General features: G+C 48.4%; 1 protein-coding gene across 5 annotated transcripts in view; it reads right to left on the reverse strand.

The window, feature by feature from the left end:
- Positions 1 to 1,046: 1,046 nt before the first annotated feature.
- The window catches only part of Rgs8 (regulator of G protein signaling 8), a 39,152-nt gene continuing 25,610 nt past the window's right edge, over positions 1,047 to 14,588 (reverse strand). For all 5 annotated transcript variants that reach the window (XM_041662573.1, XM_041662570.1, XM_041662569.1 and 2 more), the window contains 2 exons: positions 7,282 to 7,448; positions 1,047 to 5,876 (listed from right to left, as the gene is read on the reverse strand). In XM_041662573.1, the coding sequence (XP_041518507.1) occupies positions 5,694 to 5,876; positions 7,282 to 7,448 (350 nt within the window). In that variant the 3' untranslated portion in view covers positions 1,047 to 5,693. The remainder of the gene's footprint in view (positions 5,877 to 7,281; positions 7,449 to 14,588) is intronic.

Below are 14,588 nucleotides of genomic sequence, written 5' to 3' on the forward strand. Positions count from 1 at the left end.
GGGGAGGTCTCTACTCTACATGTACTCCCGGGGAGGGCTCTATTCTACGTGTACTCCTGGGGAGGGCTCTATTCTACGTGTATTCCCGGGGAGGGCTCTATTCTACGTGTACTCCCGGGGAGGGCTCTATTCTATGTATATTCCCGGGGAGGGCTCTATTCTACGTATATTCCCGGGGAGGGCTCTACTCTACGTGTACTCCCGGGGAGGGCTCTATTCTACGTGTATTCCCGGGGAGGGCTCTATTCTACGTGTATTCCCGGGGAGGGCTCTATTCTACGTGTACTCCCGGGGAGGGCTCTATTCTACGTGTACTCCCGGGGAGGGTCCACTCTACAGCTGCCCTGCCATCATTCCTGATCTGCACATTGGGATTTGAGGGCACGGTTTGTATAATAATCCCTTTGTCATTTAGCCCAGGAAGTTTTTACCTTTGGAGAAAAATCAACTTTCCACTAAAGCCAGACCTTCTCTGGTCTGATCTTAATTTAATTTCAATTTGTTTGGATTATCAAAGTCTCATGTAGCTCCATCTTTTCGCCCCACCTGAAGAATAAGCCCTTGCCGTCAGAGCCAGTGTCTCATTCTCCCTCTGTCCCCTCAGCAGGACCTGAGCACCAGGCACAAAGGGTTGATGACTAATGCCACACCCTCTAGGGACACGCCACTGCACAAAGCAAGCTCCAAGCCGCAAGCAATGTGAGCCCACTGCGCTTTCAGACAGCCCAGCTAAACAGACCCAAGCCATCCCCAGCCTTTTCTCTCCCTGCGTTTCCAAGCCGTGGGTGGCACAAATAAAAATACCACCTGGCATTTGTATAGCACTTCACAGTTTCAAAGTCACCCTCAGAACCGCACCCCCTCCACGGCCCCAGACCATTCTCAACCAACCCGTGTCTAGCCACACCCCTGCTGTTCCTGGTGGCCAGCCCCGTGCCAGCCTCCACAGGCCAGGGCCACATGCTCCCCCTGGGGAATCCATGTGTTCTGTGAAGAGTTGCCTCAGAAAGAGTCAGATGGCCAGAAATGTGGGCAGAGAGAGAAGGGCCGCTTGTTCAGGTTTTGTTTATTATGTTCTCACAGCCGGTGTATAGTAAAGCTCAATGTATTCCACTTTACAAGGTGATGAAACAACTCAGTGCGGACTCGGTCAGCCAAGCGGTTGGTGTGGCAGATGAGTTGCTATAAACCTGTTGTGCTCCGTGAGTGACCAGCTAAGGCTACCGTGGTCAGTGCACATGCGGAACCTAGTCGCCTTTTTCTAACCTGGCAGAAGGGAGGGAGAGGAGGCGTTAAGTTCAAGAAATGGACAGTTGATTGAGAGGACTCTAAACCGGAAACCTGGTGAGGCCTTTAGTCCCATCCTGGTGTCTCCCTTTGTGGCTCACAGCATCTCGTTGGCTCCTTGAGAAGCCACAAGGACAGAAAGCCATCTCCCCTTTTGGCTTCTCCCTCCTCAGTCTCGTGCCAAGTGACATGGTGGCACAGGCTCCCAGGGTCAGGAGTGATGACCGAACCACCTCTGTTTTAACTACATGGGTATGGATTTAAGAAGAGCTGACACGTGGTCGATTGAAGGCAAGGGCGGGAAATCACAGTTCCTCTGCAGGGTCGGTGGAGTTCTGGGGTTGTTCTTGCTAGAAGACCATCCTGCCCATGAGCGTGTCCCTTTTCAGCTTTTCCTCTGGGACACGGAGATGCAACTACCATGCTAGTAGCTGGGGGCTCTCCTGCCCTGTCCCTTCCTCCTCAGGTGCCCCCTTGCCCATCCTCCCCCAGCTCTCAAGCCTCCCCTAAAAAGCAGAGTTTCTCCATTGTCCGGGGCTTGGGGCCCCTGTCCAGGACAAGCACCTGGGCAGAGTGTTCGCTTTTCACAGCTTTGGTTTCTCAGAGCGGCGAGTTCTGGGAAAGCACCAGAAAATAGAGCCAACTAGCAGCCATGGGACTAAAGAGAAAATGGCGAGGGCTTGAAGGAGGGAAAACACACCTTACTGCAGTCTCGGAAAAGCCTCCCAGATTTGATCCTCCCTGGGAAGAAACACCCTCCACAGAGGAACTTGGAAGCCGTTGTATCCCAATCATCACTACGAAGACACTCCTCACTCACAACCTGTATTCCCACTACCCTCCTCAGAGGCACACCCTGACACAGAACAACCAGACACAAGAATCTACGGAAACAAACAAGGTTAGGGTTCACAGGGCAAGCCTGGAGGAAGCGCTGTAAAAAAAAAAAAAAAAGCAGGGGAAGCCTGGCAAAACAGCTCTAAGCCCAGCGTCCTTCCTATTCCCCACCTTGGCGTGCATGACATGCTACCGACTAATGCATGTAGTGTAAACCCAAACATGCCCTCAAAGTAACAAGTCAGACTGAGAGGTGCAAAGCAACCCCCCTCAAGAGTCAGCTGCCAAGCAGGCAAGGGGTCCCGGTCATTTGCTTTTTGCCTTCAGGCCTTGCCCCACTGCTGTGTTTTACCCTTCAGTTCTGCTCCTCTTCATTCCTTAGGTAGCTGTTTCCTGACCACATCCGCACATTGGAACTGCTAGTGGAATATTTAAAAACTACCGCCACCTGGCTCCCACTAAACCTCTCTGATTTAACTATTCTAAGTCTAGTGAGCAGCGAGGTTGAGAACTACCATCTTGGGTCATCTTTGTCCAATGCCCACAGGCCATTACAAACTCAGAAGTCTTTTTTCTTTTTAAATGTTGCTTTATGGGTTCCTTCTCTAAATCTATAGGATCAGCATCTCTGAGTGTAGAACCTCGGAATTAGCATTTGTAAGGGGATTTCAAGGTGATCCCTATTATTCAAGCTCATGTTTAATAATAAATACTACAGAAGATTAACCCCCATTCCATCCAGAGTGCCCAAGCTGTCAATGACTGAGATCGACTTAGTCACAAGAGCCACAGCAAACCACAAACCAGAACCAAAATAAATGAATTCAGCAGAACCAGGACGCCACTCAGGGATGGAGAGCACTGTGTCCTGCTGCTGCTGCCAGGACTTGCCTGAGTTCGGGGCCAGTCATCAGCACATTCTATATGACCGGAGCAAAGGAAGACATTAAATGAAGTGGCATCTGTGATGACAACCTGGGGAGGTGGATGAGGCTCATGGGGGAAGAGATGAGGGGCGGGGACTGGGAGACAGGAGTTCATAGATGAGGTATGCTCGGATATTGCTCTAGATGTTGTAAACATTTCTGTTTCATCACAAACCAAAATCTGGGCTGGCATGACCAAAGTGCCTAAGAGGAGGTAACAGAGCGAGAAACTCAGTGCCTTCTGTGAGAAGCAGGGGAGCTAGAACATGTGAAAAGCTGCCCACATGGGAAGATCATGTCTGCAGTGTACAACCCAAGACTCACAATTCTCTCTCTCTCTCTCTCTCTCTCTCTCTCTCTCTCTCGTACACACACACACACACACACACACACACACACACAAATAGAACAATCTCTACTCCTCTACAAAGACACAGACTCATGTGCCCTTGTCTAGCTACAGAATTCAGGATACCCAAACTTGGTCCTTTGTACCTCCCACATGGGAAGGCGTCACTGGGGTGTCGTGACATCACCATCTGCAGCCTTCATTCCACCAATAGTTGGCAAGAACTCTAGCCCCAAATGAGGGTGCCACACAGTATATGTGGGGCCTTTTTGCATTGGGGTAGCGCAAGTGGCGAGAAAGCCCCTCCCCCAGGACATCTCCATCACTGCAGGTCCAATTTATATGCACCTCATACTGGACAGTAGCATTGGCAGCAGATGCACATTTCATATGTAAACAATGTTTAAAATACCCTGTTAGAGAATTTAATCATTACATTAACTCTGGCAGCTTTAGCTAAGATATTTGTATATCAGGGTGGGGAAATCTATCTGACCTAACTAGGAACGCCATCTGAAGCTTCAGAGTTCTTACTGTGACTGCCATGGGTCTCTTCAGTGTGGGGCCTAGGAAACAGGTGTTTTTTAATCTCTCCTTGAGGTTCACACACAGACACCAACACCCATTCACAGATGACACTGTGCCACTCGGAGGGCAGTTGGCACTAACACGATGGGACTCAAGGGCCTTCTTAGCCTTGTCCACTACAACCAAGGAAGGAACTGATTCTCCAAGACCAGAATTCAAACCCTAGAATATCCCAGAAGGGCTAGGCTCCCATAAAAGCAGAGTGTCAGCCCAGCCTTCCTCCACCTGCTATCCAGGGCAGCCTGGCTATGGATTATTTCAATCGCTCAAGCTGAAAAGTTTGTGGTTCTTCCGTGAACCCATGTTGACTAGCTGTGGATTATCCCAAGTAGTGCCTCTGCCACATTTTCTGTGATCCAGTCCACCCAGAGACCAGCAGCTTCCAGGTTCGTCTTCTGTTTCCTGGTTCGATTTCTCCTGGATAACCGCAGAGATTCCATGCTGCTCCTGGCTCTTCCAAGAAAGTGTATCCAGGTACATTTCCAAGATACCCCAGGGTACCACACAAGCCTTGTAGGAACATTTCCACAGCCTGGTATTCACAGTGATCTTCCCAGTTCGTGTTTAGTCCCAGAAGCCAGAGACCAAGAAGGCAGCTACTTCTCAATAGCCAAGAGTGGACCCTTTCTAAGGAAGTGTGCTTAGGAAACCAGCTGCAAGGGGAATGTCAGCCTAGGATCCCATTCTCCCCCATCGTGGTCACATGACCTGCATGGAAGGAGGGGGTGGCATGGCAGGAGAGCACTAGGAAAGCTGTCATGCTGTGGGAATTCACCTCCCTTCGCCAAACTGCCTATTGTCCTAGAGATCAGGGACGTGTGACGCCATGGGGAGGTGAGGGCACAGAATGCATTAGGCAACAGACAGGTTCTACAGAGGCTCATTGCACAGAAGTTCGCCGATGCTACATTCCCTGGTCACTCCACGTCTAGAAAAGTTCTCGATAAATTGGGGAAGATTCCCGAGGTCTCTCTTTCAAAAGGACAGCTCCACTCAGAAGTCATGGGGGGAGTCTCCCAAGACCTTCTCTAGAGCTGCAAGTGTAGGAAGTTCATTGAATTCCTTAGGCTAAGCAGGGACCCCAGACTCCTCCCATAGTGGTCCTGTGGAGATGGAAGACTCAGTCAACTCCAAGGAATATGTCCTTTGTCAGAGGTCACCTGTCAATGGTGCTAGGAATCTGAAATTCCAAGAGACCTCTCTTCTAAACCGTGAGGTCCAGTTACTCAGGTTGGACTACCGGTTCGTGACCGCGAATCCCAGGTGAAAACCTGAGTCTTCTAGCTACTCCTCCCTTGGGTAGAGGACCGGGTGTAGATCAGGAATCCTGCTGGAGAGGGCATGGTGTGGAGGTGATGGGAACTGCGTTTGCATTATTTACAAATAGCCCAGCACAGTGAATCTGCCTTCTCAGTGGAGATGACGGAAGAAGGCGTATCTTGAAGGGCCAGGTACTGGCCCACCCAGAGATGGATGTCAGCAGCGCTGCTACCTCTAACCAAAACATAAATCTGGGTAAATGGAAGAGCGTCCCAGCTCCAGAAGCTGGGTCATACTTTGGAACAGCCCTTCATTCCCTGGTCACCCCCAGCCTCCCACCTCAAGCCCCAGCGCCTTTGAACACTTAGGGTGTTTCACATTAGAATATGGTCTTGGCAGCAAGGGGAAGGGAAAGCCAATGACTCCCAAGAGTCCCCATCTGAGGTCTAACTGAGCCTTCTCTGGCTTTGGGACAGCAGATCTAAGTACATTTTGGACCTCAGGAACCTGGGATAAGAGTCTTTCTCCATGAGGCTGTGTACTTTGCCCTGTGCTTGGTCAAAACAAGTCAGGGATGGTTCCTGCATGTTCTTCCTCGTCGCTTCTCGGGTCTGGAAATCGATATTCACCTGGAGATACAAACAGAGAGAGCAAGGTCACAGACCTCCGGAGGCAAAGGCACCTACTAGACAGTGGGCCCAAGCTATGGAAAAACCACCAATGGTGGTATTTCACAACTTTAGGGTCATGGATGCTTCTCAAACTGATTTTATGGGGTTTGTTCCTTGGGATTCCAGCAGGAGTCTGAAGTCCCAACAGTCTTAAATTGAAAATAAGGTGAGTGAAGAGAAGAGAGACCAGCTGGGTTTGGTGGCACATGCTTTTAATCCCAGCACTTAGGAGGCAGAGGCAGGGGGATCTCTGTGAGTTCGAGCCCAGCCTGGGTCTGCATAGTGAGTGCCAGGACAGCCAGTATTATGTAAAGAGACCATGCCTCAACAACAATAATAATAAATACAAAGCTTATCTAAAGCAGGCGGGTTAGTACTAGAACCATGGCAATAATCCTCAAATCGACAGATCCTAATCAAGAATCTTCATACCACAGTAAGTTGAGTTTCAAGCCAGTTGTTAATGAAGGCTCCCCTAAGCTTTCCCTCTCATCTTAACCACCAAGGTCAATGGATGCCGAATATAGACAGACCCCAGTAAACATACATCTCTCTATATGTCACCATATAGAGGCCAATAGCATTCCACCCAGCTTGTAAAGATCTCACAACCCATGTCAAAGTTACACCTAAATACAGATAGCAAACCGTTCATCAGTTAAACCCTTCCTAGGGACGCGCCGTATTAAAACTCAGAATACTTATACATAATTATAATACAGCAATGAAAGTGACTATAAATATTCATTGATGAGCAACAGCAAACACTCAGTAGGTGCTTTATCTCTAACACTTAGAGTAGCCTTGAAAGGTGTGGCGTTATCCTCTCCTACATTGGGGAAAAATTAGACTCAGGGAGAGTGAATGAAGTCAGGATGGTCGCACATAGTGGCAGGACTGAGATGGCTTGCAAAATCCTTTAAAAGAGGGTTCTTACTCCCTTAAAAGCCTTTTATTTTTGTTTGTTAGGGGACAGTTCAGAGGACAATTCGCACGAATCATTTCTCTCCTCTATCACATGGGTGTAGAGATCAAACTCAGGTCACCTGGCTCGGCAGCAGGTGTCTTTACTCAATGAGTTATTTCCGTGACCCCTGTGCTGCTTTTAATAGGAAAACAGACACGGGCTCCAGGGAATTTACCCTTGTGAAATCATTGCGGCAACACAGCCTGGGTAATACATGTCAGGCAGACAACAAAAACACTCCTTTCCTGAAAACTCTGGTCTTTCACCTCTCCAAGGCTACCCCTTTCTCATCAGCTCCACCAGAGGTGGGAGGCCCACCGGAGCAGGAGGAAATCCTGGGGACTTGGCTCAGATGCCCTCCAAGACCTCAGGGGACAGTTGTTATGCCCAACACACCTCCCGTGGAGCCTGCACATCCACGAACTCCTCAAAGATCCTGTGGGCCTTGGAGACCAGCTTTGCAGTCGACCTGGTCTTCTTGAACTCCTCGCAGGCCAGCCAGAACTCCAGGTTCTCCTCGCTGAACTCCGTCTTCAAGAAGGCACGGAAAGCCGCCACCCCATCTACAGATGCGGAGAAGAGGTGACAAAGCAGACAGGGAGGAAGAAGCTTGAGTCCAAAGACTGCAGATGAAGGGGAAACAGCACTATTGTGCTCTTGTCCTCACTGTCCAAATCTGCTGCCCCCGCCCCCATGACACATAGCTACCCTCAGAGCAAGCCGTGCATCTTGTCCAAGGACCAGCGTGAAGTATCAGACAGAAGTGTTTAAAATCCCATAGTAATGACAGTAGTGGGTATGCTCGGTCACTCCTGACAAACTCTGCCGTCCATCGATGCAGAGCGGGCTGAGGTCTGCAGGTGAGCCTGCATCGCTCCTCAGGCCAAGGTGAGAGGCACTATTCATTCTCTGCCTTAAGCCAAGTCCACACCAGAGAGAAAACATGGGCCTTTGTAAGACAAGCTGAACAGAAATATAGATGTCTCGGGCCAACCCTTTTCAGCTATCAGAAACACATTCAACAGAAATTTAGCCCGTCACAGTCTTTTGCAAGGATAGATAGCACTCTCTGTCTTTTAGAAAACCCTTGAGGGCATGTATCTGGTGTTTCAGTCTATTCGTTTTTACTTTGAAATTTGCCTATCAAATTAGATTTTTAAAAAGTTTTTAAAATTACACGTGTGTGTGTGTATGCATGTGTGTGCGTGTGTGTGCGTGTGCATGTGCGTGTGCGTGTGTGTGTGTGTGTGTGTGTATGTGTGTAGGTCAAAGGACGACTTGCATGAGACAGTTCTCTCCTTTCCTGTGTGGGTCCTGGACATGGTCCTCAGGTTATCAGGCTTGGTGAAACAGGTGCATTAAACCTCTCCCTGACCCAGAGTATAGGCTTTAATTGAGGTTGATTATATTTTTCTGCCTATTTATCTAATGGCTAATCCAATCTTTCCTCTTATTAGTCAACATCATAGTACTGCCAAACAGTGTTTTCAGTCCACACCGATGGGTGGGGCGGGAAATGACAGCTATTATAGGCTGCGCTTCCAACCGTGCTTTATTTGAAAAAGTTTGTGGTCAGCTGTTCTAACTCTTGGTGTGATGACAATGACAGCTTTCCAAAAAGAGTCCCCAAAGTGAAGAGCACCCTAGAAAAAGGTGCCAAACTGGAAGGGAAAAAAATGATTCAATGACCATTTTTATGTTTTTTGTAAAATTCATGTTACCATTTTTGATACTGGGCATTAAACCAAATCCTCTACATACTATGCAAGTGATCTATCTACCACTGAGGTGTCTGGCATTTCTCCTCCTTGCTACTTTGTTGCTGGCCTTTAATTTAACTCCATAGCCCAAGCAGGGCTCAAACTTGTAATCTTGCCTCAGCCTCCTGAGTGAAGCCTGGCTGAGAGGACATGTTTGCACATGGAGAAGATGGTGATAGGAAGACAGAGGCATGCGCACAAAGGCGAGAGCTTTCAAGACACTTGTTAGAGTATTGGGAAAGGGCTTTAGAAAGATCGGTCGGTGATAGGAAAATAGATCCAATTTACTGGGCCTGCCTTTCAGATAGGCATACACAGAGAGATCGGTGGAAGAGCCAGAGAGTTGAGGAGCTTGCACAGCACTGCAGAAGGCCAGGAGAGAGAGCTCTGCATGGAGGAGGAAGTGGCCACTGTGTGGAATGCCTGTCAAGCTGGACAGAGAGTGAGAAAGTGAGAAGGTCCACTGGACGCAACTATTGGTATGAACAACATCCAAGGTGTAATGCAGCCCCTGCACGTTTTCCTGATGTGGGATTCCCCTCTGTATGCTGTGAATATCATTGGTTAATAAAGGAACTGATTTGGGCCTGTAACAGAGCTATAGGGGAACAGAGCTACACGGGAAGAAAGAAAGGCAGAGTCAGGGAGAAGCCATGGAGCTGTCGCTGGAGACAGATGTGCTGAAACTTTGCTGATAGGCCAAGACCTCGTGGTGATGCACAGATTAATGGAGCTGGGTTAAATTAAGATGTAAGAATTAGCCAATAGGAAGCTAGAGCTAATGGGTCAAGCAGTGACTTCATTAAAACAGTTTCTATGTGACTATTTCGGAGCTAAGTGGCCAGGAACAAACAAGCAGCCCCTCCTCCAACAAATTCTCTCCCTCCAACATTTTCTTCTCTTCATCTCAATCTACCTTTTGATGGCATAATGGTTGCTTTTCTTATTGCTTATTTGCAAAGTATCTGGCAAAGGCATCCTAAGGAAGGGTCTGTCACGGGGAAGTCATGACATCAGAGGTGTGAGTAGCTGATGGTATTACATCAGCTGTGTGCTGTGGTAGGGACAGCCATGAACGGAGAAGAGGACGTGGGAAGCATTCACTCAGATATGTCTGGCAATAGAAAGGAGAGCACACAGCATAGCTAAAGGGAACCACGAGACCAAAGTTTCTCTGTTTGCTTTCTAGACGGTTTTGAATATATTTAAGTGCTGGTATGGACAGAAAAATATTTTGAAGAAGAGGAAGTTCAAGAAAGGCTTGAAAGGTGGACAAAGTGGCTGAGCACAGAGAGATGGAGGAAGAGAGAGAGAGAGAGAGAGAGAGAGAGAGAGAGAACTGAGGGAGAGCACAGGGCGGCCTCTGTTTTACAGTGGGAGCAGCAGGACTCTCGTCTGGTAGCAGTTGTGGGAGGTGATGGGGCTATGAGAGGCAGAGTTTTTATTTTTATTCATCCAGGAGTTGGGTCACAGAACTTTACTTACTGTATCTCAGGCTTTTAGTCTAAGATCTACAAACCCCCACTGAATTTCTCTTCACCACAATGCTGATCGGTAATAGATATCATTTCTTCATTCATTCATAGCCTATCTTCTCCAGCTGTGCCTTAGGCTAGATGTGGTGGTACCCACCTGTAATCCCGTAATCCCAGCACAATCGAGAGGCAGAGGCAGAACAATCAGGGCAATGTCATGCTCAGCTACATGGTGAGTTCGAGACCAACATAAACTAAAGGAGGTTAGAGCAGGAGAGAGGAAAAGGAAGGAGGAGTAGAGAGAAGGGGAAGGGAAAAAGCAAAACTAAGCTAAAACTTAGAGAAGTTGAATAAACGGACCAACTTCACAGCTGGTAAGAACCAAGATTCCTGACCAGGTCCACCTGATTCCAAAGCAAGATCTTTCCAGAGGTGTATACAAGAAAAAGAGGGATAAGGGGAGAACTCAGAGAGCAAGGGCTGGTATTGGGGAAGGCAGATTTTAGAGAGAGACTGAGAAGAAGTGGGGGAGCTTTTCTTCATTAAGGACGAGAGTAAACAAACAAAACAGGGGGGGATGAAGACAGAAACAGCCAGCGATGGGACATAGTCGAGATGCATCAAACAGGACAGCCTTGCTCTTTATTAATTTGGGAAATGAGGCTACACTCAAGTACTAGGCTTTGAGCTGTGGCGAATAAATCATATAAAACCTGACAGAACTTTCCAGACAGTCTAATGTAACAAGAATTAGGGAATAATGTCAAATAATGGATTATGTCCTCATAAGTGCAGCCTGTGCTACGTTGGGTAAGTGAATGCACAACAGGAAAGAGAAACAATCCTGAAGGCTTGGGCGTTGGTTCCTGGAGACAGTTTCCATGCACAAAGAAGGGCGCAAAAACTTTCAGTTTGGGGATGGATCCATCCTTCAAGGAGTGGACCATTCAGTCCAGGCTGCTGAATAACCCTGACCTTAGAGAGCAGCAATTTCGGAGCTGGCAGTTAGAACAAAGAAAAGCAGAAGAGCAGAAGAAGCTTAAAAACAAGGCCGAAGTCAGGATACACATCTTAAAACACTCCCTGCAGTCATTTGCTGGGTGCTTACTTGGCCACACCAAGTTCTTTCTGAGCCTTACAGAATTTTTTCCTCATGGAAGATCCATGGCATAGATCTTAATTTTTTTTTTTTTTTTTTTACCACTGAGAGGAAAGAAAAACAAAGGTTGGGGAAGGTAAATAACTTGCCATAGTCATGTGATTAGTTAGCGACAAGAATGCCAAGTTCAGAAGTAAACATTAGGGGGCTGCAGAGATGGCTTAGCAGTTGAGAGCACTTGTTGCTCTGGCTGAGGACCTAGGTTTGATTCCCATCAGTGATCTACATGGTGGCTTACAACCATCTATAACTCTAGTTCTAGAAGATCAGACTTCCTTTTCTGACTTCTTGGGGTACCAGACATACATGTGATGAACACACATACATGAAGGCAAACATCCATATACATAAAATAAAACAGATCTAAAATAAAGAAGAAGACATTATTAGTATATGTGTGGGTGGGCTGTCTCCAGACCTGTAGGACTTGGGGCCTAAGAACTGCTTAGGTGAGACAGGAAGGAGTCCCATGCAAGGCAAGACATGGAGCAATGGGGAACATTGTGGATGGAATATTCTTCTGAGTGACAGCAGAGGGTAGAGTGGAAAAAAACGAAGAAAGTCACTTAGGTAGAACAACACATACAAAGACGGGTGCAGGCCTCAGATTCGGTGATTGCTACACAGGTTGGAAACTGGAAGGGATATGTGTGGTAAATTCACAGGCCGCTCGGCAGCACCCGCGGTTTCTCAGGCAGCCTGCCAAAGATCACCAAGCCTATCCCCAAGTAGAGGCAGCATAGGCCTCACTTGAGAACACCAATTCCGAGCACAGCCAAGCCCACACTCTCTATGACCTTGCAGAGCACATCCAGCTCGGCTGGTCTCATCATCCTCACTGAGGAAGGAAGGGTAGGCTGGAAGACCTTTCCCAGGTAGAGTTACTGTTCTGTTCCACATCAGCTTAGACCTGTCCTCATCAGATGTGACTCTTAGCCAACTAAAAGAAAACGGCCCCCAAAGGGAGTGGCACTATTGGGAGGTGTGGCCTTACTGGAGGAAGTGTGACACTGTGGGGTGGGCTTTATTGTCTCTTTTACTCAAGCTTCCCTCAGTGTGACTGTCAGTTCGACTTTTTGTTGCCTCTGAATCAAGATGTAGCACTCTCTGCTCCAGCGCCACATCTGCCTGCATGCCATCATGCTCTCTGCCATGATGATAATGGACTGAACCTCTGTAAGGGAGCACCCCAATGACATGTTTTCCTTTATAAGAGTTGCCATGGTCATGGTGTCTCTTCACAGCAACAAAACCCTAACTAAGACACAGCACTCTGCTTCTGATTCACCTTGTCTCCATCCCTGACACCATCACTGCCACACAGAGAGGACTCACTCCAGGCCTGGCCATCTTATCTTCATGAACCCAATGCATCATTACATCAGTGTAGTTCAGAAGGGGTTCTTGGACTAAAGAGATGGCTCCATCTATGAAGTGCTTGCTGTACAAGAGTAAGGACCTGCGATCAGGCCCTCAGACTCTTTGAAAAGCAAAACAAAAAGTTGACTGGTCGGCCTAGCCTACTAGATAAGTTCTATGTCAATGAGAGACTCTGTTCCTGACCAAAGACACACGACCTCCTATTGCGTGTGCGCACACATGTGCATTTACACACATATGCAGAGAGAGAGAGAGAGAGAACATGGGCTCTGGTTTTGAATCCCATGTGACCTTAGAAAAGTACCCCACCACCTTGAAGCACAAGATGGAAATTTTGTCTACGAAATGAAGTCCATGCCAGGACTCACTACATTGAACTATTAGCAGATCAAATGAAGCAATTCACTCAAAACTGCCTAGCACTCATTAGGAGCAGTCAATAGTGCTAGCCCTTAGAGAGGCTTGCTTTACCAAAGCAATGTGAGATCTGATAGAATTGCCTCTGCTCACTGAGTCAGTAAAGGAAGCAAAACAGATTTGCCTACACATCTGGGTGACCTCAGAGGCCACTCTTCCCAACCTAACAAACACTTTCTCCAAAGGGGAGATAAATGGCAACCCCAGTCAGGCAAACATACTGAGCATATGTGTGTCACAGCCCTGCGAAGGTGCCATTTGGCTTGCAGACTTGGGGCTTGTCCAGCTGGAGGACACCTCCCATCACCTTTTCCATGGTGAGAACTGAGCCTATTAGGTAGCACCAAGAACCTGGAATCTACCTAAATTCTTTCCATCCTGCAGCACGGACTGTCAGCCCATCTCTAGCGGTTCTCCCCTTGCCAGAGGGCTAACCTGTTCTCAACAAGCCATTGTGCCTTCCCAGGCTGCTTTCCCAGCTTTTAGCGGGGGACCACAAGCGTCCTAAGAAATATACTGTGCTCTCTCAAGCTTCAAACCGATTGGCTGCCTGCAGTTCAGGGTGAGATCAGAGGGAACAAGGCACTTTGAAGTTGTCAGAGATTCCAAGGGAGAGTCTGAGGGGCCAGAAAAAGGGAGAGAATGGCCCTGTTCCCATGGACTCTCCTGGTATCTGGACCTGAAAAGCAACAAGAACAGATTGTAGCAAAGATGCTTCAACAACAATCACAAAAGCGTGCCCGTCTGCACCTGCCTTCAGCCCTTCTCAGCTCACCCACGCCTCAGGCACAGCCTCCCCCTACCCTTTTCTTCTATGCTCCCAGAGCAGGCCTCCCTACCGGCTGGCCATGGAGGATCACTGAGTTAAGAGAAGTTCCACCCTGAAACAATAGGGGTTGCGAGGGAGGAGGAGCTCCGCTGCTTCAGGAGCTCCGCCTCCTGCCGGGAGCAGATGGCTGGAGGCAGCCCCAGCTTTGGTGTAGACCACTAACTTGCTCCAGGCCTGGTCTGCACCTCTTGCTGAGGTGACCCGGAGAGTAAATTATTGGGGGAACGAAGCAGTCAGACATGTGTCTTCTCATTCGCTTCTTTTCTCCCTGCCGAGCCTCTTCCCAGCAAGCTTTTCTTCTGTTCCTCCGCACCTTTCCCCAGCTCCTCTCCTGTCTCATGTCTGTTACCATTTTTCTTCCCTAGCTGTCCATCATTCACTTCCCCTCCAGTAGGACCCTCTTCTCTGCCTCTGTTTGTCCACAAACTGTAGTTCTTTTGTTTTTTCCAAATGCAGAGCGTTGGTTTATGGCTGAACAGCTCAGCAGCGTCTGCTGTTATCTCTAGGGGTGGCCCTGTTTGCCTTAGCAGTGCCGAGGATGCTAGGGCCTGCATACTTTGCACACTAGCTGTGGAAGACTGGCGCTCGGGTCCAGAACCCCGCCCCAGAACCTTACCCCTGAGCTCGCACGCATTTGGGGCAACTTGTCTCCAACCCCTGAGGCTATGGTGTCCTGGCTCTGC

The sequence above is a fragment of the Microtus oregoni genome, unplaced genomic scaffold (assembly GCF_018167655.1).
Source record: "Microtus oregoni isolate MIOR12 unplaced genomic scaffold, Mior012 000013F_ref0000133, whole genome shotgun sequence".
Classification (NCBI taxonomy): Eukaryota; Metazoa; Chordata; class Mammalia; order Rodentia; family Cricetidae; genus Microtus; species Microtus oregoni.